Source organism: Ornithodoros turicata, chromosome 4, assembly GCF_037126465.1.
Source record: "Ornithodoros turicata isolate Travis chromosome 4, ASM3712646v1, whole genome shotgun sequence".
Classification (NCBI taxonomy): domain Eukaryota; kingdom Metazoa; phylum Arthropoda; class Arachnida; order Ixodida; family Argasidae; genus Ornithodoros; species Ornithodoros turicata.
In genome coordinates, this window is record NC_088204.1 from 19,900,292 (window position 1) to 19,928,275 (window position 27,984).

The following is a 27,984-nucleotide window of genomic DNA, read 5'->3' on the forward strand; positions in this document are numbered from 1 at the left end:
TACTCCAGTCTGCACTGACGGGGTCGAAGTCTACCACGGGGGCAAAAACCCAGCAACCTGAGAAAGAACATTCCATGGATGTGGAACGGAGATAACCTCTGGCCTACATAAGAGAACAAAAGGGGTTTCGTCCCAGCTATCTCATTGGGTGGCTCCCTCAAAACATCTAGGGCCGATAAATGACAAGGATGTCAGAACTGGTCAGAACGACTCAAATGGTGTGCTTATCCAGGCGTGATTTCATCTGCTAGAAACATGCGTCCCGGAAAGTGCTGAATGGTAAGTTGCGATATTAACATGTTCGTAGTCGATTCTTTTGGAGGAATACATAATAAGCCTTTTTGTGCGCTTATGTTTATTCGCTCGGAGGCGCTGGAGCTCCTAGCGAATGCACGCCTGGGAGCGCCTACGAGCGAATAAACACCGTTTGCGTCGAGCCTTGATCTGCCAAGATCATTGAGTTTTCTTTGAATTTGGTAAATTTATTTATTTATTTATTTCGAATACTGTTAGTCCCAAGTGGGACCGTTACAGGGGGGTTCAACACTACCACAATCACCAATCATAACACTAATCATAAACAAAAGAACTAACAAACCAAGTAATCTCATCGAGGAACCACAATGCATAATAGCGCTAACATTAGAATAACATTATATTAAATCAGTATTGCTCAGGGCTTCAATGAAGGCAGATTCATTTTGCACATATATTATATGTTCAGGTAATGCATTCCAGATTGTGATTGTGTGTGGGAAATATTAATATTTGAACAAGTCTACCCTTGCTTCGTATGGTTTCGCAGCCTTACTATGTCGTGCACGTAAGGACCGCGATGACAAAGATTCTAAGTATATCTGGCTATTGAGCTTTAGTTTATTATGATATAGCAGAAAGAAGAACTTTAATTTAGCTAATCTACGTCTGCTTTTTAGGCTTTCTAATTGCAAGGCTTCTAACATATTAGATACAGAGTCAGTTCGCCTAAAGTTGGATATTATAAAACGTGCTGCCAACCTTTAAACTTTTTCTATTTGGGCCGTAAGATTCTTTTTGTATGGGTCCCATACTATACATGGCTTGCACGTGACGTCACACCATAGCTTTACCAGTGCTTTTTCCCTCTTTCTGGTGGTCTGGCGCACCCCGCCTATACGCGTGCTTTTTTTCCCTCTTTCTGGAGGGCCGGTGCAGAGGACGGATCAATGTTTTGTATGCAGTCAGTTTCACATCTCTCGAGCTGTACTTCAGTTTTCTTTTAAGAGGGGATATCACCGAGGAGCCATCTCCGATTCACGATTTTGTCGCATGTAGATGGCGCCACACAAACATCCGGGTCTCATCAAGGTGAAAGCTCTAATGAATACCCCTGTTACGAGTTTCTCCTCCGCGGGATTGTGTAGTTCCATAAACACGTGTGACCTCCTTGACTATTGAGGTGCCGGGATCTCCCGTCATGTGTGGGTTGCCAAGGTCAACTGAGCTAAAGGAAAAAAGACATGTCCGACCAAGGCGAATTCTTCTTCATTGTCTCTTATCTTAGCTTTCCTAAGCTTTCCATGTTTGAGTTCTTCGACACCAGCACGCAAAGTCGAAGTGTTACGTTTCGTTCGCCGCGCTTATTTCTTTAAAATTATATTGACCTGCTGATGTTTCTTTGGCTGGGAGTTGCAAAACATTTCGCAGATAGAAGCTCGGCTTTCGTAAAGCCAAGTGCTGTGTACTCACAGAAAAAGTGTGGTGCATTGATTGATTGATTGATTACATTACCATATAGAATTTCTCCAATCTGCAAAACACACACGCAAGTGAACCTATGCTTGATTAACGATGAAAGAAGAAAGTTACTGAAAAGGTTAGCCAGCTGTAGGACTCGAACCCACATCTTAGTTCTTTCATGTCTATGCTTGATGTTTACGAGTCTCATACCATTTTTTATTTCTCCTTTATTGGAAACGGTCACAATCGGGCAGGGGGACACAAATAGGCGACAAAACACTTTGGTTTAGAACTTCTACTACAATGTCATACCTTCGTCCTATTCGATGTCTGACTTATGGGTGACGGAATAAATGGTCCTAGAATATGAACCCACAGAAGAAAAGGAAAAGGCCATGGCAGTAAAAGAGTCGCAGTCGGTAAAAATGTGAGCGATATCGTTGGGTGAGCTCTTGTCCGATGAGCGATTGTCGGCGCCCTGGTGAACTTCATATTTATCAGTGATGGCCAGTAGTTAACTACATGTAGTTAAACTACTAGTTAAACTACCTGATTGTAGTTAAAAAGTAGTTATCAACTACTTGCAGAAATGTAGTGGCAACTACTAGTTAAACTACTATTTTAAGTAGTTAACTACAGTAGTTAGGTTACTGAAGGCGCCAACTACTGCTGATTTTGCCGCAAGCTTTACGGCACGATTGTGCTTCCGACTTTTACCTTGAGCTACTTGTTTGATGAGAACGGAGGTGCAGAGCAATTGTGTCGTGCATGTGTACTAAATCTTCACTTTTAATGCTTGTCTAGTGAAGCCTCATTTGCTGTGAAATAATTCTGCAACTTAGTTTATCGCGTAGGAACAGAGAGAATCCCGCCGCAAGCTTTGTATTTGACAATCGTAGCAATGGCTTGAGCCAAAGTTTATTAGTGCTTGTGATTCATATTTAGGTGTCCAAGAACACTACAAGGGATTGGTGTTGCTGGACAACGTTAAGTAGTTATAGATGTAGTTAAACTACATTGCAGTAGTTAAAAAAGTAGTTTTAACTACTCCCCTGAAAAGTAGTTGAACTACTAGTTAAACTACTCAATCTCAAAGTAGTTAGTAGTTATAGTTAAACTACTGTAGAAGTAGTTAGTGGCCATCACTGATATTTATTATCCATAAAACATCGACACAGAAAAGTCTGACCAACAGATGAAAAAAACTAGCTTCCAGCGAACGATCGCTAGCGAACTAGTGCAGCGAGTCATATCGATTTTATGTTAAACTCGAATCAAATGTAGATTTCATTAATCAATTAACACACGAAAGAAGAAGAAGAAAAGAAACAAGAACCTACGTCTCCCAATTTCAACAAATCGGAAGATCGAATGGTACCACTCGGTCGGCTTTGATGTGCTTCATCGGCGATCTGCAACTACGCCCCTGCATCCTCCTCCTGACCACGCCTAGGATAGAGTAGATTACACAGACAAAAAAAACTCCGACCAAAGCTGGAAAAGAGAATAACGTCAAGTGTAAGCGCTAACCGAAGGACAGAAAGCTTTTCACCAGTACCATGCTTAGGCTAGAGTAGGTTACACAGACAAAAAGTTCACTGACCTAGGTCTGAGAACTCCGGCCAAAGCCGGAAAAGAGAATGACGTCAAGTGTAAGCGCCAACCGAAGCTACTACCCGAAGCCAGCTACCGATCGAGTTATTGCCGACTTTGGGGTAGGAATTTTAGTCAAGCGGGGTAGTCACGTCTTACAACTAGGCAATTCAAAGCAAAAAAAATAAAAAAAGCAATAAAGAGCAAATAAAACACCGTATTCACAAAACATAATACCTATCTCTGTCTGAGGAGCATCATCTGTCACACCAAAGATGTGCTCTTGTGCACAAGCGATGGCAAAACCATTCCATGCCTGCGGGACCTTTTTTTCCGCCTTTTGCCAGTGGGACCCTTCTTTCCGGGACCGTTTTTTCCGGGACCATTTTTTCCGGGACCGTTATTTCCGGGACCGTTTTTTCCTACACCCGCATTTTTGTCCGCGCAGTACTCTCGGGCAGACTTGTGCGTAACTCGTTACTAGTAATTGCGTTAGTTGTAATCAATCACATTTGGAGTCGAGTAATTGGTAACGATAATCAATTAGCTTTTGCGTAGAAGTAACGGTAACGGTAATCAATTACTTTTGTCGAGTAACGGGCACAATACTGCTTGAGGGGCCATTTTTTGTCGACCATTTTTTCCTACACCCGTACGCATGGTATCCACCACATGCGAAATCATTATTCAGCATGAAACGGACGCAATCTTTAAATTTCCTTATCAACTTAGATTATCTTGCTACAATTTACCTAGACGTTTCGTGTCCTCCGTTGCTTTCCATGCTGGAGCAGCGCTCACATTATTTTATGCACTCTAGTCTAACGTGTGCAGCTTCGACATTATTGAAATGTTTCTCCCTGGTTTTCTTTTAAATAATCAATCAATCAATTATTGAAATGTGTTCGGTTTGGAAGAAACATCGATGCGATTAGGAATTCGAACGTTGAATTGCATGTTTGATTCGGAATTCAAACAGAATATACGACTACTCGCTTCGGTTGACCTTTCCTTTTTTCCCTTTTTCTTTAATTCATCTTCATATCCCCCCCCCCCCCCCCCCCCCACCGTGTTTATTCACACTGTAGCAAAAAGCCGACGTCCAAAGTGAACAAGCCCACGCGCATCAATATTGGATGTCCCTCAGGGGAATTTTTTTTGTGCACATTTCTTCCAGCTGATAATTTTTTCGGTGGCATTTTGATTATTTGGGGGGTGGGGGCATTTTTCCCTAAAACCCTGCACCGGAGCAACTAATAACAAAAGCAGTGCCGATTTTCATACTCAGTGCAGTCAAAAACTTGTATGCTTTCAAAGACAGCACCATATAAAAGTAGGATACATGGTCCTTTCACCGAAAAATTGCCGGCCACTGTGCACAGAAAACAAACAAGGGTGATCAACACAAAACTGCATTGCCTGCCGGAAAACTGCATTGCCATACCGATCAGGTCGGAAAAACCCTGGGCAGGGAACAGACTGGGAGATTGCGACACACATACTATCTCCAACAATCCCAAACAGCAGACGCTTTTGTCATTCCCTTACCTAATCTCCCAAAAAGAGCTGTTTCAAAGACTTCATCAGAGGGAATGGAACCTTTCAGGAAAGGGAATCTAGGATAGGGTATTGGATTTACGCTGCTGTGTGGCGGAGGGATTCTTTGTACCCCTTTAGCCCGCGATATGGCGCCACAGGGAAGCGCAAAATGCAGCGCGTTACCAACCTTCACATTTTATCATATATCGAGAGAACAGATAATCGGATGTGGATAATCCTCGTGTTAAAATGCTCTAGAAAGATTTTTGCTTTGCCGCTCCACGAAAATTTCCGCATAGATCTCTCAGTTTTTTTATCAGAGCGTGTCAAAGCTTGAGTATCCAATTTTGGTAATTTTTTGTACTTCAATAACGCGTTTAGAAAAATGTCTTGAGAAAAGCAATATTTTTTCCTGAAGCGACAAAGCGCATTTCCGAATGCTATCCAACAAGACCAGTCTCGTGAAAATCGGTTCATTATTTTCCGAAAGAGACTGCAAAGTTTGTCCCATAGAAAATACATGGGGCCGCCGTCAAAGTCGGGGAGCAACTCCGATTCACGATTTTCCCGATTCTAGATGGCGCCACGCTCGCCGTCCTTATCACGCCGTTCGCCTCCGACTCCCGAAATAATCCCCATTGTGCATGGTTGACCTCGCAAGTTTAAGGCGGCCCGCACCCTCTGCGCTGTTTGTCGAGAGGTAAAGTGTCGGACTTTGACACGAAAGGTCTGCAGTTCGATTCGAGACATTCACGTCTTTTTGCTTGTCTCCTATTGCTATATGAGTACTTTGTTATTTTTATTTTGTTGTTGTGTTTGTTGTCTGTACTGACTGATATTATGTAATTTTTAGTTGCTCTTCGTATTGTTTTACTAGTGCATACTTAGTGTATGCCGACGTATAGGTGTGATCGGATAGTATGGATGGCAATATGGGCACACACACAGATGGTATTATAAACGAATGTTGCCAGCAGTGAGTCTGAGCACAAGGCGATTGCCAATTAAGAAATCAGGAAATGGCCAAGGAAAGGTAACCTCATATGCTATCAAAGCTCGCCCGAGATGTCGGTATCACGGAGGCTCTCAACTGGATGTACTGTAAATTAGGCTGTAAACACACAGCGCTTACAATGCCAGTCAGGAAAATCTAGTGCTCAAAACAGTATTCCCTTTTTCTTTTTTTTTTTCTGCACACGCTTACACGCAATTTACCTTGATAATAACTCTATTATTCATGCAAAAATGACATTTTGGTATGTATATTTCTGGTAAGTAAGCATTATCAAATATTTGACTTCATTTACAGGGCGTTGGTGCAAAATACTTTTCAAAATTTTCATCGCAGAATAGACTTCTTTACCAGAAAACTACAGTAATCCTTTCCCCCATGTTCCCTCTCCTTTTTCTTTCACATCGGCTCAGAAAAATGATGTCGGTCGACAACCCCCAGTGACAGAAGACTCCCTTCTTCTCGCCTTGGTGTGCCACTTTGCAAAACCGTACAAAGAACATGAAGGGCGATAAAGGCTTCGGGTCGACCCAACCAAGGAAGATACGGAAAGGTCGAGCGGCGAGACCTCGCAGCGGGACTCGCGATATTCCCAACATATACTTTTTTTCTGGACGCCAAGAGGAACGATTCGACAAAAAATAAAAGGGCACACAATAGAAAAATATTAACAATGGTCACCTGACAACATAACAGGTTCTTGTTTGAGTGTTGCAAAAAGTGCAGCTCGGTCTCCTTATCATGTGGGACAGGAAAATCACTATTCTTGTAGGGCAACACAGATGCAATTACAAAACTGACGTTTCCAGAGATGAATATGAGCGCTAGTTGCCAAATGAAGGAATGGTCACGGAGAAGCCGTTTCATATATTCAAAGCTCGCCCGAGATGCCGGATTTTCCTCCCCGGAAAAAATGTCCCCGGGAAGAAACATCCCCAGAAAAAAAATGTCCCCTAGAGAAATGTCCTCCGCAAGAACGAAAGCAGCTTGATCGAACGCGGGACATTTGGTCGAAAGCCAATTGATCGAACACCGTTTGATCGAAACGGCAGCGGTCGTTTGATTTTTTATTGGTTCGTTTGAAGCAGATACATACTCTAAACAAGATTGAACTAAAGTTTTATATGGCTGTTAATACAATATCTTTATTTTATACTATGGCGAAATTTCCTTCTTAGCATTCAGACTTCGAGTGCCTTTCGTGCACATATCACTATCCCATTTAGCGTGAACCACATGGCCCGAAAAGCGTCCGAATTCTTTCCGAACCGAATTCGGGACCGGACTTTTTTCGGGGAACAGAATTTCGGGCCGAAGTCGCCCCGATCTGACCAAGCCAGATTTCTCCTCCGAAATGAGAAGTGACGCCAACCGAAAAAGGAGAAGCATCCAATGGCTATTCAGCCGGAAGGAGAACCATAGCAACGATGACGTAGCAGTCGGGTCGACTGTTGCCGTGTGTGCGATTTCTACTTCTATGAATACAGGGATTATCTCATTGAGCTGGATTGTTGAAAGGCGATGTTCCCCAAGGCCAGAAGTCTTCGGCCGAAATTTGGGGTGCATTTCGGTAGCACGCGGTGATGCACAGAAAAAGTTCGGTCCCGATTTCGGTTCGGCCAGTTTTCGGACAGTTTTTCGTGCCATGCCCAGAAGAAGCACAGACTATTGGCTGCTCCCAACTTGAAGACATTTTGTTGTTGTTGTCGTTGGTTGGTTACATAAATAAATAACAAGGGGAGGTTGAATTCGCGCAAGCGAATTCTGCTACCCCCCCAAAAAAAGAAGAAAAAAAAAAGAAACCATACGATCGTACGATCGTGAAGACATTTTCTTCGGTATGTGTCCCACTGGTTCGCGGGATACAACAACAACTTTATTTCAGGATGATGGGTAGGGAGTTCATCTCCGGGGGATTGAAGTAATGGGTCCCGTTACAATTTCGCGGGATACTTCCACATTGTTCTATTCAATTTTATTTTATTTTCAGATGGGAGAGAGTAAAAAGCCAGAAGGCTGTGCTGTTCGTGAATGACAAAGGTCTGCAAATAACCAGAGGGGTCTTTAGCTGAAAAAAAAAAAGAAGCAAGAAACAAACAAACAAAAAAGGAGAGGACACTGATTGCCTGCTCCATATGTTCGAGTCAAAAGTTACAGAAAAAGAGGTGCTAAGGACACGCTGCGAGCTTCGAACTCCCTTCGAAGAAACATCTTTCGAACAAACGGCGTCGATCAACCGGCTTGCGATCAAACGGCTTTCGACCAAACGGCGTTCGATCAAATGCTGTTATGCTGTTTATGATGTTTCTTACTCATGTTTGTACTGTTATCAATTACTTTTCTTCAAATAACAGCTTAGGATTTCGGAATATAATTTCGGTTATAATGTGATCGGTGTGTTTTTCATCTTCGCTGGCTAATCTATTTGCGACCACCAAATGCTATGCATTCCAGTTATTTGATTTCTAATACAATAGCCACAAAACTTTTTCATAATCAACATCATCCCATTCAGTGGTCATTCACTGGAGTGCTCACCCCGTGTCTCTTTGGCCTTTCCATTTTCAGCCTTCTTATTTTCGGCCTTCTGACAGTTCGACGTTACGATTTTTTGGTCTTTTGGCTTCCGGCCTTCTGATAGTTCGACGTTATGATTTTCGGCCTTTTGATAGGCTCAATACTTACACTCAGTCAGCCTAAATAAATGCATTGCATTTAGCAACAGCTATTTAGAAAAAAAAAAAGAAATAAGAAAAGGAGAAGGGAAGCTCCTAAAACTCTTTGAACTCCGTCTTTATGTACGCGAGGAGGTCTCGGAGCACAAATTACGTCTCATAATGAACTGATTATTACCCGGAAACTTCAGTACTATATTGTTAGACACTCCTTGGTTTTCACAGGGTACTTCACATTACACCAGACCTTTCGTTACTAGTTTCGTCACTAGTTCAGTTGAGAATCCCCAGTGACCCGGAGTTCCTTATCTTCCTCAGAAGGCTTCCCTTTGTTTGCGGTGCAAAGAACGACGGGTACAGGTTTTGGGTCATCCAACGCGCAACCAGCAAGAAGTGTCGAAAGATGGAAAATCCAGGGAACCGGTATCGAAAAATTGGCCGTATCTCAAAATAACGTGATCGAAGTCGCCGTTGAAAAATAAACAACATGAACATGAAAATACAAACACCGACCTAACGTGCTGTTCCGTCGCGTCCGCCCCGCTAAGCCTAAGAGCCAAAAATGTGGATCTCGTTCGCTAAAATGACTTGGACAGATAGCGAAATTTGATGCATGATGTAAAACCCCGAGACTAGGCAACACGAAGGGACAGACACAAACACGAAGTCTCAAAAACACCTGTTCGTGTCTGTCCCTTCGTGCTCCCTAGTCTCGGGGTTTGACATCATGCATCATCTTCAGCAGCTCGCTTGCTTCCTAGCCATTTTTTCATCGGAATTTGTTGAGTTTGTGTGGTAAATAGTGATGTCGGACTTTTAAACATGGCATATCACCGTTCGAAGCAATCGAGCATTGTCATTGGTTTTCCTTTTTTCGCGAACGTGAATTTGGGTTCCGGAAAAGACGGTTGCCCATTGCGTGGGCGGAAATAATTGTGCAGCAGTCGCTTGATCGATTTTTCTTATTGGTTCACGTGGAGCGTTGACGAAAAAAAAAGAAGAAAATAATAAGATAAACATAAAAATAAATCGATCAATAAAAGAAAGAGAAGAACAAAGAGAGCTGCAGTTCTAAATGCAGTTATCCTGAGGAACATTTATCTGTGTGTAATCCGCTTGATCGCTGTTTCAACATTACGAACATTACAGGGCAGTCCTGTTGAACGTCACTGGAATGTTTGTAAAGTCGGCCTTCCACTAATCGTAAATACGACAGATTCTCGTTAGCCTTATGAGACAGTTGATTGAGTAAGCACAAACCCGAAACGTCAAAATCGGGCAAATTGATGTTTCATGTGAAGCTAATAAACTCATCTCAATTCTCTATACGCGCACCGAAAAAAGAAGACGGTTGTTGGTCTCTGGTTGTTGGCGACAATGCCTCAGGCTCAGGCAATAATCCCTTTACGAGCAGCTAAGTAAGCTTTTGTTCTGGTCTCCAAGGTCATGCCCTAAGTCAGCGGTCCGGGAAAGTAAAGAGGACAGAGGAGCCAACAGGACGGTCAGGTGCGCACGCGCACGCTTGCTCGGCGGAAGGATACGATCCGCGCGGTTTTGCTGTCGCGTCACCAGATGGCAACACAGAATGACGCCGTTCACGGGGCTTTGAGTGGGCGATTTTGCGTACTCACGTTTCATGCCTTTTTATAAAAACTATAAGTGGTAGACATATAAATTTGATGTCTATCGATTCCTGAAATAATTCCAGAGAGAGTAATGGAAAAGTTTTTTTCGAAATGGCTATAGAAGTTTAATAAAACCTTTTCAAAGAGGGAGGAGAAAAATGGTGTATTTTTTTCGCATTCGTGACGTCGCCGTAAAATACATACGACATATATGAGAAATCCTGTAGCGTAATTCTCTTCATCTCGTCTTCCTCTTTATGATGAAAGCACCCGCGTCAAAATCTGCGCGGCGGTTACCGAGAGAAAGCATAAAAACTGTTCCATAGGAAATACATTGGGACGGAGAGCTGGTATGCCCTCTTAAGTAACCAAAGACGGTTCCTAGCCTTCAAACATATTTCATTGACATGTTTGTCCCACTGTAAATTACATGCCACATTAATACCCAAATATTAAAATGAGTCAACTCTAATTAATTTATGCCCCTGGATACTATATTCAAACTCTATGCCCCTGGATACTATATTCAAACTCTGCTGTAGATTTTTTGTTTGTTAGCTGAGAGAAAACAGTTTTCCGACAGTTAATATGCATTCCCCAGTCGCCACACCATTTCGATATATTCTCTAAACATCCAGCAAGCAATTTTTGATTAGCAATGTTTCTGATAGGGCAATATATTAAACAATCATCTGCGAATAATCTAATAGTAACAGGACCATTAACACAAGATTCAATGTCATTAATATAAATTAAAAATAAGAGAGGACCCAAAACTGATCCCTGTGGGACTCCTGATTTGATTTGCACATCATCAGATAAACCTGTCTGCAGATCTACATGTTGCGTTCTTCGTGACAGATACGCTGTTAGCCAGATGCGCGGATTTATTCCAGTACGTATCAGTTTCTAATTCAGTTTTTGATGTGGTATTTTATCAAACGCTTTGCAGAAATCAAGGCATATTATATCGACCTGAAGCCCCTGGTTGATAGCGCTAGTAAAGTCATGAATAGCTTCGATTAGCTGTGTGGTTGTGGACACTCCCTTCCTGAAGCTGTGTTGGTTCATACAAAAAAAAAATCCTATCTATACTTTCAAGGTAATCAGTTATATAATTGCTAATTATGTGCTCAAGTAGCTTACATGATTGACTCGTCAGTGATGTAGGTCTGTAGTTTCTTATGTCTTCCATGTCACCAGATTTATGTACAGGAATTACTTTTGCTCTCCTCCAGTCATCTGGTAAATTACACTCCGAAAGTGGTTTTATGGCAAAAAGGAAATAGGAGTTGATATCGGCATACCTACGGCAAGAATTCATTTGGTACTGAATCCGGTCCAGATGACTTCTTAACATCTAATTTCAGGAGTAAGTTCAAAATACCTTCCCTAGACAAGCCAACTTCACTCCCTCTATTATCTACGGCTAATGTGGACAATTCTTCTTGATGTATTTCGAAGACCGATTCGAAGTATACATTAAAAGCATTGGTAACTTGCGACGGCTCCGATATCAACTTGCCATTATGACGTATTTTCTCAATTGACTTATTTGATTTCGTGGGTTTGTCCTCATAAAAGTTTCCAAAGTAGTTGAACAATAACTACGCTTTGCTTCCTGTAACTTCGTCTTCAATACTGCCTTGTTGGCATTAAATGCAGCAGTGTGACCAGCGTGGCGTTGGCGCTTAAGTCGTCTTTTTAAGTGAATTATTTCACGAGAAACCTAGGGATTCCATTTTCGAATTATTTTAGGCCTGCTTGGGATATACTTTTCCAGGCAATAAGACACAGCATTTATAAATGCAACCGGGCTCGGTATTGGAGAGAAAAAGTGCATCGTATGCTATCGCCTTCATGTCGGCACAGTTCCCTTAGAAGTCGGCCCAGGACGCACATTCCCCCAGGGCGTGAGTCGTGACGTTGCCCACATACGTGAGGCCGACAACGGCAAGCCCTATCACCACCACCACCACCTTTGCGTGCGCAAAAAATAGCGTGCTGCAGCGCGCTCCTGGCTTGAATATGTTAGCGCAACACATTGGTAAACTTACAGCGTGCAGATAAAAATTGTTGAACGGTCAGGCAGCCTGACATCGTTGCATATCTTACGTGTCTTCTGTATTTGCGGAGCAGGTAAAGTCGACAGCAGGGTTGTTAAAGTTACAGTTACATATACTCAGCTTCAAAAGTAATTAAGTTACAGTTAGAATTACTGACAGGAAAAAATACTGAGATACGGTTACAAATACCTTGGAAAAGTATCCGAGTACGGGTGGAGTTACATTTTGCAATTCTGTACGCAGACCATATCTTTCGGCTTTGGCTCATAATAGGTGTCACTCTAGAGCCACAAAGACATCCCTTCTTGGGTAATCGTACGTTATTGCAGGTAAAACATTGAAAGGAATGCCTAAACTGGGGGTAACCGAGACAGGGACAAAAATTGGCTCACTGAGCAACAAATAAACATTTTAATTGCCAAAAAATCTCACTGAATTTCGCATGGCCATCAGATCCATGGACTGAATATCTTATGCCCCGACTAGTTCTCTGTGAGACTGCGATTCTGGTGGGTAAATTATATGAAATGTATACAATGAATGCAGTAAATCACACAAGCAAAAAATGTGCAGCACAGCACTATCCACGTTCTGCAAACACAACACACAACTGAAGTATAAAGCGCCTCAACAGTGCCTGTACTCGCACACTTGTTTGAAAATCACACGATTGGTTCACACTGCGCATACATCACACTTGGTACTTCTTGTTCGCACGCAGTAGCACAGTCATCTCAAAGTTTTTGTCGGTCATCCGAGTACGCAGCTTAGTGCCCACAAGCCCCCCAAGGCTGAAGAGCCTTTCCACGGAGCTCTGCACTGCTTGGTAGCGCATGGAGGATCCCTAGTGTCAGCGCCCGCCCTTCGCGCCATCTCCTGCTCGGCGACGTTGTTTTGCCGTTTTTACTCAAAAAGACAGATACAAGTTACTGAAAAAAGTAATTAAGTTACAGTTAGAAGTGCGTGTTTGAAAATGTATCTAATATTTCCTGAAAGGTATCTAAGTACACGTACTCAGATACTTTTACTAAGTTTCTTAACAACCCTGGTCGACAGGCAAACATGCTTTTAACAATGGGTAATTTTAATCCGCCTTTAACAATGGGCTCACGTCAACAAAAGAGAAGGGACCAACCTGGGGAATTCTGCAAGAGTTGGCGGTGTGTGTCACAAGTGTCCACATGATGATATCACCGATTTTCCCCTGTACGCATTTAGGGTAAAGGAGAATCAACGAAACATAAACATAGCCTCTATTAGGGTGACAAGTCCACTAAGTTCGGCTGGTGTAGACTTGTCCCATTCGTGGGCCAAATTTAGTGTATATCGAGCTAGTTCGTGTAGTACAACACGAAAATTCCGTCATGTTTACTACAAAGGCGACTGCCTGAGTTCGCTTCCTGAGACGTATCGCTGGTGCGTCCTGGGGCCCGTCCTGCTCTGATCTTCATCGCGTCCACCAGCCCCTCGTTTTGGGGACACTGCGTTACAGCCTCCCTGTCTTGCACGCAGTCATCCAAACACAGGAGCGCATTTGTCTGGGAATACCACGAACATCAGAGACTTACTGTACTCTTGCTGAAGCACGGGAGAAGCCTGTTCCCCTTCTGCCCTTCTGCGAGATGGTGACACCCTTCGAGTATATACTCGCTATCTCACCCGTCACCCTCACCACTATCTCCGCCATATTGATGACCTCCTCAACCGCTCCCTCTTATGCGCCACCACTGTGGACCTTTGCGCGTCCTGCTATTTCGGCACCGTCCCCGGTCTTCAGCGCAATCGTGACACTCCCGCACCTGTAGCCCTCCAACACGCTCTAGACTTTCTGCACTCCACGTATCAGAACCATCGCCAGGTATATACGGACGGCTCAGTCACGGCAGACAGCTCGGGCGCTGCATTTTATATCCCTGATTGGTGACTTTCAGCTAGCCCTTGCCCTCCCTACCCAACGCCCTCCACAGAAGCAGAGCTCCTCGGTATTCTGTCGGCTCTACAGCACTTTTGCTCGGCCTGCCGGATTCACAGTGGGTTTTTCTGACTGACTGTCATGATCGTCTGCCATCTCACTCCAAAAATAGAGCAACAGACCGTGGTCTGGCTCCCCCGAAGTGTTTGGCGAAAAATGTATGTGGGAGGGAGTCTGTTTATCGATGTCATTGTACAAGTGATCCGGAGTCTTGGGCTTGCGGTTGTTAGAGCCATTAACTCAGGCTGACTTCGGCCAGGGTTCGGGTTTAAGGGAAAAGCACGTTGTGTATCCTATATCTTTCCGAGGTGTGTAACGGGAAACGTATCTTCGCGCACTATGTCTTCCTCCCCCGAGGAACATAATAAGAAGCCTGTAGACGCTAAGGCGTCACACATGGAATAAGTGTCAAAAACAAAGAGGGAGAAAGAAATGAAAAGACCTCGGGGAGCGTACTGGGATTAAGGGGATAGTTGGCAAGGTATAACCGCGAAGTGAGGACGGCTGAGGCCGTGGTGCCGACTCCGGACTTTGTGTGTGAGAACTCTGCGATGCGATGGACTGAGTGAGAACATCGCACGGGAGCCGTGTGCGGCTGTGGACTTTACATACATCAAGAAACCACCAGCGCAAGAGTGTCGTGACCCGTCATCCTCGACTTTTCCACTGAACGCACCCAGCACCCGACTTCGCAGGAGCCCGACAGATATGTACCACACCAGTACTGTTGCACTGATGTCGTTGTTAGTTTTTGTTGTATTCTTCAGTAAAACCTTGCAAATGTCGACTCTTTGCTAGCCTCCCCATTTCCTTCTCGCCGAGGTCCAAATTGCCTGCACGGTGTGGCGTCACTGCCCGGGAAACTTAAACTAAGAGCGGACTGGTCTGTCCCTACTAGGCCATCCCCTCGGAGTTGGTGACGCACGAACCCGACCACAGTCCGTGACACTGACAGCAAGGCTTCACTGGATCTGCTGCTCTCTTTTCGCACCATCACAATATTCGCTCTCCACGCGCTTAAGTATACTGCAAGTTCTCACACAACTCGCGGCCACTGGCCACTCTGTGGCGCGTCAGTGGATCCCGGGACACGTAGGCCTTCTTGGTAACACCCGCGCAGACACAATAGCAAGACACGCAACATCTACCAGAGCTCTCCCTGCTACCCTTCTACCCCTAACGGCCTCTGCCTGTTCCCTGCATATTCGCCGGTGGCGCTGTGTCCGTACCCAGCTGTTCCGAGCGTACTGTACGTCGTATGATCATTTCTTACGTCTCATCGACCCCCTGTAGGACTATTGCCTGCTGTTGCAATAGAGCTGAATATTTTCTCCTCCATCGTCTTCGAATGAATGTTGCACGCACACCCTCACTCCTGTATAAAATGCGCCAGACGAACTCCCCCAGTTGCATAACTTATAATAATAATAATAATAATAATAATAATAATTTATTTCACCAATGACATTTGGTGAGGGGATACAGACAAAAAGCTGCAAGAACTGCAGCTTGACGAGGTCTGACCCCCCTTTGTACACTCGACAGATACAACAAAGCAATGACAAATAGCAAACCAGACAATGCAAAGCGAACAGCAATGACAAATAGCAAACCAGACGAATTACGGAGTGAGACAATGGTAATGAACACAATGCATTCAGATGCATAAAACAGAAAAGCTATGAGAACACACGAAATAATATGACTATCCTAGTGAACATACATGGCCTTTATAGAGCGAATTGAAAGACAGCTGATGTTAATGTTGTTTTGGATATGGGAATTGATATGTCGTGGAAGATTATATGAAACCAACTGTGAGCCATAATTAGTTCGTGCACACGGTGTGAAGTAGGGCTCATTGTAGCGTAGTTAATAAGAGGTTAATCTCATAGTTAAATTGGCTAGGGCTAGAAAGATGAGATTATTTTGCTTTACTGAAGTTACATATGTAATGGACATACGGGACTTATAGAGATCCATAATTCTGATTATGCTAAATTTCGCGAAGAGGGATCCTGTTGGATGTAAAAAGGGAACGTTTGCTATGTGACGAAGTACCTTCTTCTGACACAAAAGTAACCTTTCAAGATTTGTTTGCGTTGTGGTTCCCCAACTAGGTGACAGTATGTCAGGTGAGGGTAAACCAGTGCGTTATAGGTCATAACTTTTGCCTTAGTTGGAAGGACGTTTCTGTGTCGACCTAAAATGCCGATCACGGGCGATATTTTGTTAGTGATGTAACCAACGTGATTATCCCACGACATCGTATCAGTGAACCAGACGTCCAGCGACTTCACCTCCTTGACAAAAGATATCGTGCTTATACCGATAACAATAGATTCGGAGCAGGAAATAGCCTTATGCAGTGGGTGGAAAACAACAGCCTTTGTTTTAAGGGGGTTAATTATCAAATAATTTTTTTGTAGACCACGTGTAGAAGGTTGATAAGAAGTTGTTCATCTTTGTTGTTAAATCTGTGAGACACTTTCTGCTGCGTGGAAGCCGACATTGAGCACTATCTATACTGCAACCGGTATCTCTCTTGGTTACCCCAACGTCTCTTTGGCCACTCTGCTCCCAGGCAGCACAATGTACTGAAAGTCGAGTGCAATAGGGGTGGACGGGTAGGTGGAAGGCCTTGAGCACACTCGTGAAACTAAAGAACATTGATAAGACACATACCGTCCACCCCTATTGCACTCGACTTTTAGTACATTGTGCTGCTTGGGCTCGGCCCAGTCTTGCACAACCAGGGGGCGGTTACGACTGCCCTCTTACCCTCTTGAGCTTTCTTGATGCCTTCGGTCTCTCGACCAGTCTCTAAGGCCCCCATTTTTGTGTGTGTGTGTGTGCGCTCGCGTGGTCTTTGGTTTGTTGTTGCTTTTGTTTTCTTCTTGGCTTTTATGGAATAGCAAGTCGGTCTACGCCTGACCGACCTTTCCTCCCTTTCCTTTTTTCAATAAACATATCCCCCCCCCCCCGACATCCGCTTCCGCGAAACTATGGCATTACTGCATGGCATACTGCTATGGCATTACTGGCAAACTATGATGGCATTACTAATGCGTTACTAACCTCGAAAAAGTAATGAGTAATGTAATGCATTAGGTTTTTATAAAAGTAATGGCAATGCATTACAAAATAACAGTAATGTCCCCACCTCTGGTTCTAGCACACGCGACCTCTGCTACCAGTCGACGGTGGGAGTTCAGCAAGATCTGTTGGCTTGAATGCAACTATGAACAGGATCAGAGATGTCATCACAGAATTGGGCAACAAATGCATCGTCTGCCAGGAAGAGCAGGACTACGTGGATTTCATGGAGCACATGCGGTCTCATGATCCCGTAAGTTTTTTTTTTTTTTTTTTCAATGTGTACACTCTAAGGAAAGAAAAGGAGTAAATTAGGGAGCAACTACAGCTTCTAGTCTCCTGGCACCGAGTTTTACTCCGTAAACTTCGCGTAGTGTTCCATGTACCTAGTCCCGAAATGGACTCATTGTTATGGTAATTCATCTAGTGGTTCCATAAAGAACAAAAGTGACTCTTTGTTTGAACTTAGCGTGTTTGTTGTCATTTATTATTATTTATACCAATTTACTCTTTTCAGCAGCGCTCGCACTCTGAGATAACAATAGTAAATGTAGAGTAACAATGACTTTTACCTTCTTACTCTTTTCTGCTCGTCTTTATTCTGAAGCGAGGCCAGCAAAAGCAAGGCGGTGCGCCTTGCTTTTGCTGGCCTCGCTTCACTCAGTGTAAAAAGATGCAGAGACGTGAACTATCGTTCCTCTTTTACACTTTTCTTCGTGGATATGCTCTTCTCTACCATTTACTCCGAGCTCGCTTTTCAAAGTCTGCAAATTGGAAAATTTCTCGAGTCTCTTCAGTGCGTCGCACGTTACAGATCCGCAAAATAGCAGCAAATGTGGTTGTTCCAGTAGAAAACGTAATTAGGAACGCAACCTGATCCCAAATCAAAGCACTTTTTTTTTTTTTTACAACATGATCTGTTCATTTCAAGTCGAGCCAAAATTACGGGGCTTCGCTGTTGGGGTGGTTAACGTTGGGTAGACGAGCGATGTGCCTGCCTATAGACAGGCGGCACTTTGCTCGGGGCTAGGATTGCTAACATTCACCGTGAAAAATACCGGCCAAGGGAGAGGGGATGAAAAGAAAGGGAGAGCAAGAAAGGTGAAAGAAACAACAACTGCAGGACAACCGCTGTTGCTGTCCCTCCAGACCCAAAAATGTAATGGATAACTGAATGAACAACTGGAGAAAAGAGGGGGGGGGGGATGCCAGGGGATTTCCTCGAGCTGGAGTTCAGATGTGTCAGTGGGCTGCACAGCTTGCTGAAGCCTGTGTCTAGCATGCGATATGGTTGGGCAGTCCATTATGACGTGCTCCTCCGTTCCTGTTTCCCTACAGTGGGGCATTCAGGGTTCGGTGTGCGCCCGAGCTTGAAGACGTGGGCGCGTGCGTAGGTACTGGGGAATCGGGTGTGGAGGAGGCGGGACTCCCTGGCCCTGGAGAGGCCACTAGTTACAGATCCGTATCTCGTTCGCATGTCAGGGTGTGGCATCCCCCCCCCCCCTTGATTGAATTCGAGCAGCAGAGATTGCTTGGGGGACCTTTCACGTTCGGCCTGGCTTTCGCAGCTGCTTTATGTTTCAGCCAGAGCATTAGCCTGGTCATTGCCTGCACTACGCCTTTGTGGGAAGGTGTACATTGTAGCGATACCGCCGTGTCCTGGCATTCAAGCCGTGCTATTTGCAGCCGGGCCTTTCCCGCGAAGCAACATCCTTCGCAGTGATGTTGGATACGATTATACGAGAAGTAGAGCCCCGTATAGCTCCGTATAGCTCCCCGAGTAGACCTTCTACGCAGTCAAGCTTGTGCGAAGGGATGCAGTATGCGGTGGCACTTATTCCTGTGTGTTTATCTACGCTGGCATCTGTGTACAATGTACACGTGCATGGCCTGCTGCTTATGGTTGTTGTAGAGGCACCCCGCAGCGAGGCGTTGACGAACGACTGTGTCAGGGAGGTCGCTCTTCCTCTTGACACCAGCTAAGCATAGCTCGCTGTGGATTTCGGTATAGATCCTGGTAGGTTCCTTGGGATCGAGGCAATGCAGGGGGTGTGGGCACCGGCCACCTCTGCGAAGTTGCTGATGTTGGCCGCAAAACGGAAGTCTATGCGGCTGTGCACGGAAGTGTGTGATGAGGGCTTTACCAGGAACGTTTTTTCTCCTCCTTTTCTTTTTTTGAGTCGTTTGAGGTGCTCGATGGAGTTATAGGGCAAGGCTGGGGCTACCGTGCACACAGCCTCACTACGTGTGTTGCAAAACTCGCAGCCTCGTTAAATTGTCGCGAAGCACAGAAGCAAGAAGCGTCTTCACCAGTTAAGGGTATGGGTTAGAACTGTCTTTATTTACAAAGAGAAAAGACTGTAAAAAGAGGGAGAGAACTGAAACTCGATACACGTATGTACAATACACGGCGTTACAGTGAGGAGCGAGCGTGGGGGTTCGTCCCGAAACGGTTGGCCATAAATTGTCCACTGCTGTCACTGTCCGTTCGCGTTGAGTCCGTGTTTTGTTACATCGTGCAAAGACGGGAATACCGAGAGCATTCCTCAGTTCCTGTCTGTGGAGCTGCTCCAAGCCTTGGAGGGCGGAGGAGCTGGGGTGGGCCAATGGGAGTCCATAAAGTATCATGGTATCATAAAGTATCCAAATCGTGACCGATGAAGGAGAGAATTAGTAGTTCGAAGGCATGCCTTCCAGAGTTTTCCGGACTTTTGTGTTGTTATCTTCCTCAGATAGGCTTTGGAGTCGGCTTTTTAAGAAAGGTATGGCGCTCAGCTTTTGCTTTCTTGGCCGTTTTGTCTGCTGCTGATACACCACAGTATAGGAGGGAAGCCAGCGGTATTGCACTCTGACATGACTGTACGACATAGCTCGCTGAGGTGAAGATTTTGTACGTCAGGTGTCATATGGTCAGACGTCAGGTACGTCACATCAGTGGCATCACTAGGGTACGCGTCACCCGGTGCCCCGTCAACCCCCGCCCCCCAAAATAATGTGTTCCTTTCCACATGAGGCGATACACGATAAATAACAGTATCATGTCGTACGCAGAAAAAGATCACATGCTTGCCGAGGGCTTCTTATGTTGCTTTTGGCGTCACCTCGCTACAGAAAAAGAGAGGAGGAGGCGGTACAGCTGCAGCACGTCACCCCCTTCTGTCGCATCACCCGGTGCGGACCGCACCCCCCGCACCCCCATAGTGACGCCACTGCGTCACATCACATCCTTTTATGATGGCCTGTAGGGAGGACTTGGAATCTGTGCAGATAAGCCAAGTATTCGTTCGAGATCCTTTTTTTTTTGTGTGTGTGTGGCATAGTGATTTGGATATACGTTGTAGTTCAGATTCAGTGATGAAACTACTTACGGCACTGGAACAATATACGTACGACTATTTTTGATGGAGTTACCCTGAAGGTGCGCTACGGACAGGGCCTTGAGCAAGCAAAGGCATTGATTTCTGATTTCCCGTTGATTCCAGGAATCTGTGTATACTTCCGGTTGCGGTAGGTTTTGTTCTTGTTGGAAGGTTTGAACCCTTACCTTAGGAAGATTTCTTTTGAGTTTCCTTAGAAAGATTTCTTTTGAGTCTCCGCACTGTCAGTGCAGCATTACTTTTGTAGCACACCTTTAAAAGGTCATCCACATTTGGAAAGACAATATCAGAAAAGCGGGAAGAGGGACGTTACGTCAAGATGTAACGTATTTCTCTGGCAGGGTCGATCATGTGACCCGTGACGTAGACAGTCGCTGCTCAAGCAGCTGGCTGTAGCGAGTACAAGGTGCGCGTGAGTTGAGAAGGAAGAAGCAACCCAAGCAGCACAATGTACTGAAAGTTGAGTGCAATAGTGGTGGACGGTATCAATGTTCTTTAGTTTCACGAGTCTGTTCAAGGCCTTCCACCTACCCGTCCACCCCTATTGCACTCGACTTTCAGTACATTGTGCTGCTTGGGAAGGTAGGTATGGAGGCTTGCTGACGTTACGTGAGGGGAACGTGGCATTTCTCCGAGCGCTTCCGTAGACTTTGGATGGAGGCCTCTGATGAACGGCCTGTCGAATGATACAGGGTTGAGACTCAACTTCTTGAAATGGGCACCGGGGTGACATTTAGCACGAGCCTAAACCCTGTATCATTCACTCAGTCATATACAGTCGACCCCCGCTTATCCGGACTTCATTTATCCGGATCCCGCGGTATCCGGACAAAAGGCGCGGGAACGGATTTTCCTCCACGTATTTTGTTCTCGTTTATCCGGACTTCAGCTTCCGGACTCGGACAAGAATTCAAGGGAACGAAAGTCGAAAATTCTTGTAATCCAGCTTCAGTTATCCGGACTACCGTGAGTAAGAGGAGACGCTGACCCCACTGCGTCACCCTTTTCGCTGTTTCGGGCTTATTCCCGTCACACGTCAGGGACCTACATTCCTCCGTAGGGGAGACAACCGTGCACGATGACCCCCTTTTCTATTGGTGTGCGTTGGGGCACGTTGACCAATCGAGTCAATTGGAAATATCTCGAGGAACTGTCCGGTTCTAGAGGGGAAAACTCCAACCCGAGGGCCTGCTGCTTACGGCCCGTTGAGCTGCGATTCCTGATGCAGAGGCTCACTGCGACTGCCGTAGATGATGCTGCGGTTTCTGACTACGTTGACGTTGATAAGGATGATGACGCGTGTGCAGCTATGACTGATGACGGTGTGATTGCTGCTGTTGCCTCCTATCATGTGCAGCAAGACGGTGCCGATGACGCCGGTGAGAAACAAGGCTCGAACATTGACACTTTGCGACCGCACTGACATTCTTCGAACAGCGCAACAGCGTGGCTCAACTCTATGCAATTAGCAAAAGTTTGCAGGAATCGAGTGCCTACACTACTATGTAACAGCTGTCATTGACGAGATTTCTGTGTTTTAATTCAACCTTGCTCTGTAGGTCGTCTCTATTCGGTCGTTTCATTTATCCAGATGCCCCGGTATCCGGACGATTTCGCCGGGAACGGCACCGTCCGGATAAACGGGGGTCGACTGTAGTAACCGCGAAGTGAATACGAAGCGAATAGTTGTACAGCCGAAACGAATTCAATATGGAATAATCGCTTCTTTTTTTCAATATTCGCACGGCCCGGTTAAAATTTAAATTTCGCTACTTTGACTGGCAATGTAACATAGCGTAAGTTGTATTTAGCGACTCTGTCAAAGAGGTATCGAGGTTCCCGAAGAACATTATCCAAATAATGGCCCAGTCGTTATCGTTCATCTCCGACATAAGTGTTTGACTGGTTACGGAAGCCCTCTTTTTTTATTTACACGTATCTCTGATGTTCGATTTTTTGTAGCGCTGCTACTTGGAACCAGGGGCGGACCTAGGATTTTCCCGAGGGAGGGGGGGGAGGTCCGCTATGGACAAGTGCCACGTGCATGCTGGGCTTGTTACACTGTACCCTATGTTCAAGTCTGAAATTGAGGGGGGTCCGGACCCCTGAAACCCCCCCCCCCCCCTCTTGAGATCCGCGCCTGCTTGGAACTGCCATATGAACTTCGCAATGACGTCCTGCAGTGACATGTCAAGGAGAGGCTTATGAGACCATAATGTTTCTGATGACATTTCCTTCAAGTGCCAGCCCACTTCACACATATCTCCTTTCTGTTTTCTCAGTTTGTCCCAACGTCGGTGTATCTGAAACACTCTCACCTGCCCAACGGACTCTACCAGTGCATCGTCTGTGGCAAGCAGTCTACAAGAAAGGCTTTCCTTCGACCACATTACATTACACATGTAAAAGAGACGCCCTTCAAGTGTCCGAAATGCTCCTTCGCGTTCAAGACAGCCAATAACTTCAGTGACCATTTCAGTACAGTTCACCTGGACGGTCCTTCGCTCAGGTGCCCCGAGTGCCCCTTCACGACCAAATCGCTGGACGGGTTGAGGACCCACCTTGCCAGACATTCTGGTCGGTGTAAAGAGCGTTGCGAAGTTTGTTTCAAGTGGCTTGACGTGAGCTACATAAAGCAACATTATTTCCTACACACCGATGAGAAGCCCTTCCAGTGCAGCGAGTGCAGTGAAGCATATTCAGCAAAGGACGTCTTGCTGAGGCACATTAAGAAGGTGCATACCGGCAGGAGGCAACCAGGCGAAACTTTCATGCTAGAGGAACGTGAAACAACGAATGTTGTCGTTTCGGAGCAGTTGGACAAAGTTAGTGGCTGCCAAATTATGGCGGCGCTCGGCAACAAGTGCGTCGTCTGCGACACAGTGCAGAGTTATGGCGTCAACATCTGGGAACACATGAAAGGCCACGACCCGGTAAGCTTTTCTTTTTTTACTGAGTAAGGGGTTACTGTTCCCTACGGAATAACCATCGTGCGCAATCACTGTGCTTTTAACACTACGAGGTGTCTCAGCTAAATTTACCCCAGGAGAGGACTCACTTGACGAAGGGCAGAAGTGTGTGTGTGTGTGGGGGGGGGGGTTATTGAAAAAAGAAAGAGAGGAAAGCTTAGTCAAGCGTAGGCCTACTTGTATTCCTTCAGAAAAAGAAAAAGAAGAAAAACAACGTAACACACTACGCGCACACAGAAAAGGGGGCTTTGGAGACAGGCCGAGACTGAGGACATGAAGAAAGCTCAAGAGGGCAGTCGTAACCGCCACCTGGTTGTGCAAGGCTGGGCCGAGCAGAGTGGCCAAAGAGAGGTTGGCGTAACCAAGAGAAATACCGGTTGCAGTATAATAGATATTGCTCAATGTCGGCTTCCACGCAACAAGTTGTGCAATAAACCTCTACCCGAGAAACGTCATCATCACGTTGGTAGACACACGGAAACCAAAACAAATCGGAAGGGGAGAGGTGGGTACCACGAATGGGCACTTGTTCCCTGCCTCCTATTGAAAGAAAAGTAGGACCGAAGGTCGCGTCCTTTTCAGAGACCATCGTAATCCCCTCAAGACCGTGGCTTTCGGGCGCGACCTTGTTCGCCACGCTTTGAACGTAGTTCAACTCTACCAAACTCGTGACGCTGTCGAACATTATGACGTCATTTGTTTACAAACAAGTAGAGGTGTATTGAGGGAGTTCGTCTGGCGCATTTTATACAGGAGTGAGGGTGTGCGTGCAACATTCATTCGAAGGCGATGGAGGAGAGACTCTTAAGCTCTATTGCAACAGCACGCGATAGTAAAGTCCTACAGGGGGTCAACGAGACGTAAGGCATGATCATATGAGATAGAGTCCGCTCGGAACTGCCGGGTACACGGACACAGCGCCAACGGCGAATGTGCAGGGAACAGGCAGAGGTTGTTATGGGTAGAGGGGTATACAGGGAGAGCTCTGGTAGATGTTGCGTGTCTCGCAACGGGTGTCTGCCCAGGTGCTACCAAGAATGCCTACGTGTCCCGGGATCCACTGAAGCGTCACAGAATGGCCAGTGGCCGCGAGTTGTGTGAGAGCTTGCAGTATAAGCGCGTGGAGAACGAATATTGTGATGGGGCGAAAAGAGAGCAGTAGATCCAGTGAAGCCTTGCTGTCAGTCACAAAAACCCACTGTGCAGCCGACAGGCCGAGCGAAAGTGCTGCAGAGCCGACAGAATACCGAGGAGTTATGCTTCTGTAGAGAGCGTTGGGTAAGGGGAGGGCAACGGCTTGCTGAAAGTCACTATAAGGGATATAAAATGCAGCGCCCGAGCTGTCTGCCATGACTGAACCGTCCGTGTAGACGTGGCTATGGTCCTGATACGTGGAGTGAGAAAGCAGAAAGAGAGCGAGTTGGAGGGCTGGTGCGGGAGTGTAACGGTTTCGCTTAGGAACGGGGATGGAGGAGCATGTATGAGGACGGGTAAAGGGCCACATTACTGGCGCATAAGAGGGAGCGGATGAGGGGGAAGGAGGATGATCTTTGAGGCGTTCGATGGCCTTGCCGAAAGCTGAGTCAGGGCAGTCGTCGTCAATATGGGGGAGATAGTGGTGAGGGTGACGGGTGAGATAGCGAGTATATACTCGAAGGGTGTCAGCATCCCGCAGAAAGGGAACAAGCGTCTCGGATGCAATATATTATTAATGTATCAATGTATTGCTAAAAGGCGACTGCTTCTGAGAGGAAGTGGTAGACGATTAGCCATTCACGGGTGGAGAGGGAAAATGGCGCAGGAGAGGCTCAAGCTCTAGGACTACTTGATCACCCGGAGCAGGGATTTGTTGGACATTGGCGCGCAGGGCAGTGAACATCATAGCGATTACTGCGCCAAAGGTGAGCTCATCTTTCATCGGTCGAGCATGGGACGGCTGAGATGATCGTGGGGGACTGTCTTGAGGCGTCGGTTTTCCCGCTGGCTGGAGAGTCTTGACGGTGCGCCGCTTGCTCGGTGCTACCCGAGAGACGTGGGAAGTGGGCTTGTCCAGCGGGAGGACGCCGCGAAGATATGGTTGCTGGACTTGAGTTACTATTCAGGATACGTCGTCTGTGCGCAGCGACTGCGGTCTTGGCAACTCTACAAGTGCGGTACGTCGCGGTATGCTGTCCACCACAGTTGGCGCACATCGCCTCTCATCGCTGGGAGTCTGGGCAGTCCCTGGCATAATGACCGTACCTCTGACAGTTGAAGCAGTGGACAGGGGGGTCAACATACTCCGAGACAGGATAGTGAGTGAAGCCAAGTCGTAGCTTGGTAGGGAGCTCGCCGCCAGGCTCAAAACTGAGAAGGACACTTGACTTAACGATGACGTTGGCGGAGCCGTCGCTCTCGCGTGAATAGGCCGCCCGTCTCTTCACCGCAGTGACTGGCGCGGAAGAAGTCTAGGAGCTGTGCGTCGCTATACTGCGGGGAACACCGACTATTCTGCCCGTGGTGCGAAGGCATGATTGAGAGATGTGTGGGAGGACGTCGATTCCAGCAAGTGACCGGACGGCCACGAGGCGGCGCGCCGAATGTTCAGATGACACCTGCACAATTAGGGTACCCTGTTTATTGATGCGGTGACGGAGCACCGTCTCTTGTGTTGCCGACAGAACGCCACGCGTGACGGGGTTGGGGTCCACACCCCAGAAAGAGGCGAGAGGGTTCAAACAGCGAAGGACGACCGCTATACCGTCGGCACGTCTCTTCTATCATGGCGCACCTTACAGCCATCCAGACACGCTGGACTTGGGTCAGAGGACTGTACTGAATGCCGCCTCATGGTGCCGAGGTCGGTAATGAGCTCGGTGCGTGAAGTGCGCAGTGAGGCAGATACAACATCTTTGCTTGGGCTATTGCTATATAGAACATGACCTACATTTCATTATTTTGTACATTATGTGAGGCATATGAGTAACATTCAGGCGATACATTGAATTAAATTGACGATGAAGTTTCCTGGATACCCCACGAAATAGTTGCTGGAAATGGTTATTTTACCGCCTAGAAGCTCGCTCACTGTAATTTTGTTCGTGGTTTTTGTGTGCATATCCATAGGAAATAGGGGGAAATGTTTGCGTGGCCATATTTTTTGTTATATAGACTTTTTGAATACCACACCACATTTCCCTTTATACATCCTGTGCATCCGTCTTGTTTAGCGCATGTTCACGGTTCATTACCATTCGCACTTTACAAGAAAAATCTCTCTCACTTACAGAAACTCCCGGGACGTCTGGCTAACGGAATGTACGAGTGTGCCGTTTGCGGAATGCAACTGAAGAACCGATACCGTTTCATAGCTCATTGTAGTACGCACACCGAGGAGAGGCCCTTCAAATGTCCCAGATGTCCGTCCGCCTGCAAGACAGCCGAATACTTCAGAGACCATTTTCGCAAGTCGCACGTACCCAGGCCGAAGCTCAAGTGTCCCAAATGTAACTTCACCACCAAGTGGAAATGGGAGTTGAAGAAGCATAAGCTTCTTTTGCATTGCGATCAAGACACCAGAGAATGCTGCGAGGTTTGTTTCAAGATGATGACTCCGCAATATTTAGAATCTCATTACTTCCTTCACACTGGAGAAAGACCGTACAAGTGCAAGACGTGCCGTAGAGGGTACACAACGGTGGAGTACCTGAAGGTTCACAATAAAAGGGTACATCTCGGCATAAAACGCGTGAGGAAAGGCGCCACTTGCAACGTGTGCCACATGTCGTTGCCGAGGTCTTCGTTCTTGGTAGCCCACATGCGACGCCACACGGACGAGCCGACAAACACCTGTTGCATTTGTTCCAAGTCGTTCTACCAAGTGAGTCAGTACGTGTCCCACATGTCCAGGGTTCACATAGGGGAGAAGAACTGCGAGTGTCAGGTGTGTGGTAAGGGGTTTCATTCCAGCACAGAATTGAATGTACACATGGTTGTTCACACCGAGGAAAAGCGGTTCAAGTGCCCCGTTTGTGAAAAGGCGTTCGCGTGGAAGCACAAGATCGGAGACCACATGAAGACACACAGCGAAGAAAGGCCATTCAAGTGTCATCTCTGCGGGGAGGCTTTCAAGTGGAAACATAACTTGTCGAGTCACGTTAGGGCCAAGCATACATGATGGAAAGAAGAAAAAGGAAAATGCGAGCCGATGGGGATGCCAATAAAGTGTCGAAAACAGAGCTGTGTAATTCGCGCAGTTCTTCTCTGCAGTTTGTTAGATCTATCACCAATGTCAAACCAGCGCCGTGAATAAGATGGATACAGCATCTGCTAGCTAATTGATTTTATAGATCCAACATGTTT

The 27,984-nt window shown here is 46.2% G+C and overlaps 1 protein-coding gene across 1 annotated transcript; it reads left to right on the plus strand.

Moving 5' to 3' along the window:
- Positions 1-200: 200 nt before the first annotated feature.
- On the plus strand, positions 201-27,851 carry LOC135392774 (zinc finger protein 43-like). The gene is made up of 4 exons (XM_064623496.1): positions 201-279; positions 17,377-17,550; positions 22,957-23,607; positions 26,912-27,851. The coding sequence occupies exons 1-4, from the start codon at positions 277-279 to the stop codon at positions 27,797-27,799; spliced, it is 1,716 nt and encodes a 571-aa protein (XP_064479566.1). The 5' UTR covers positions 201-276; the 3' UTR covers positions 27,800-27,851.
- Positions 27,852-27,984: the final 133 nt, after the last annotated feature.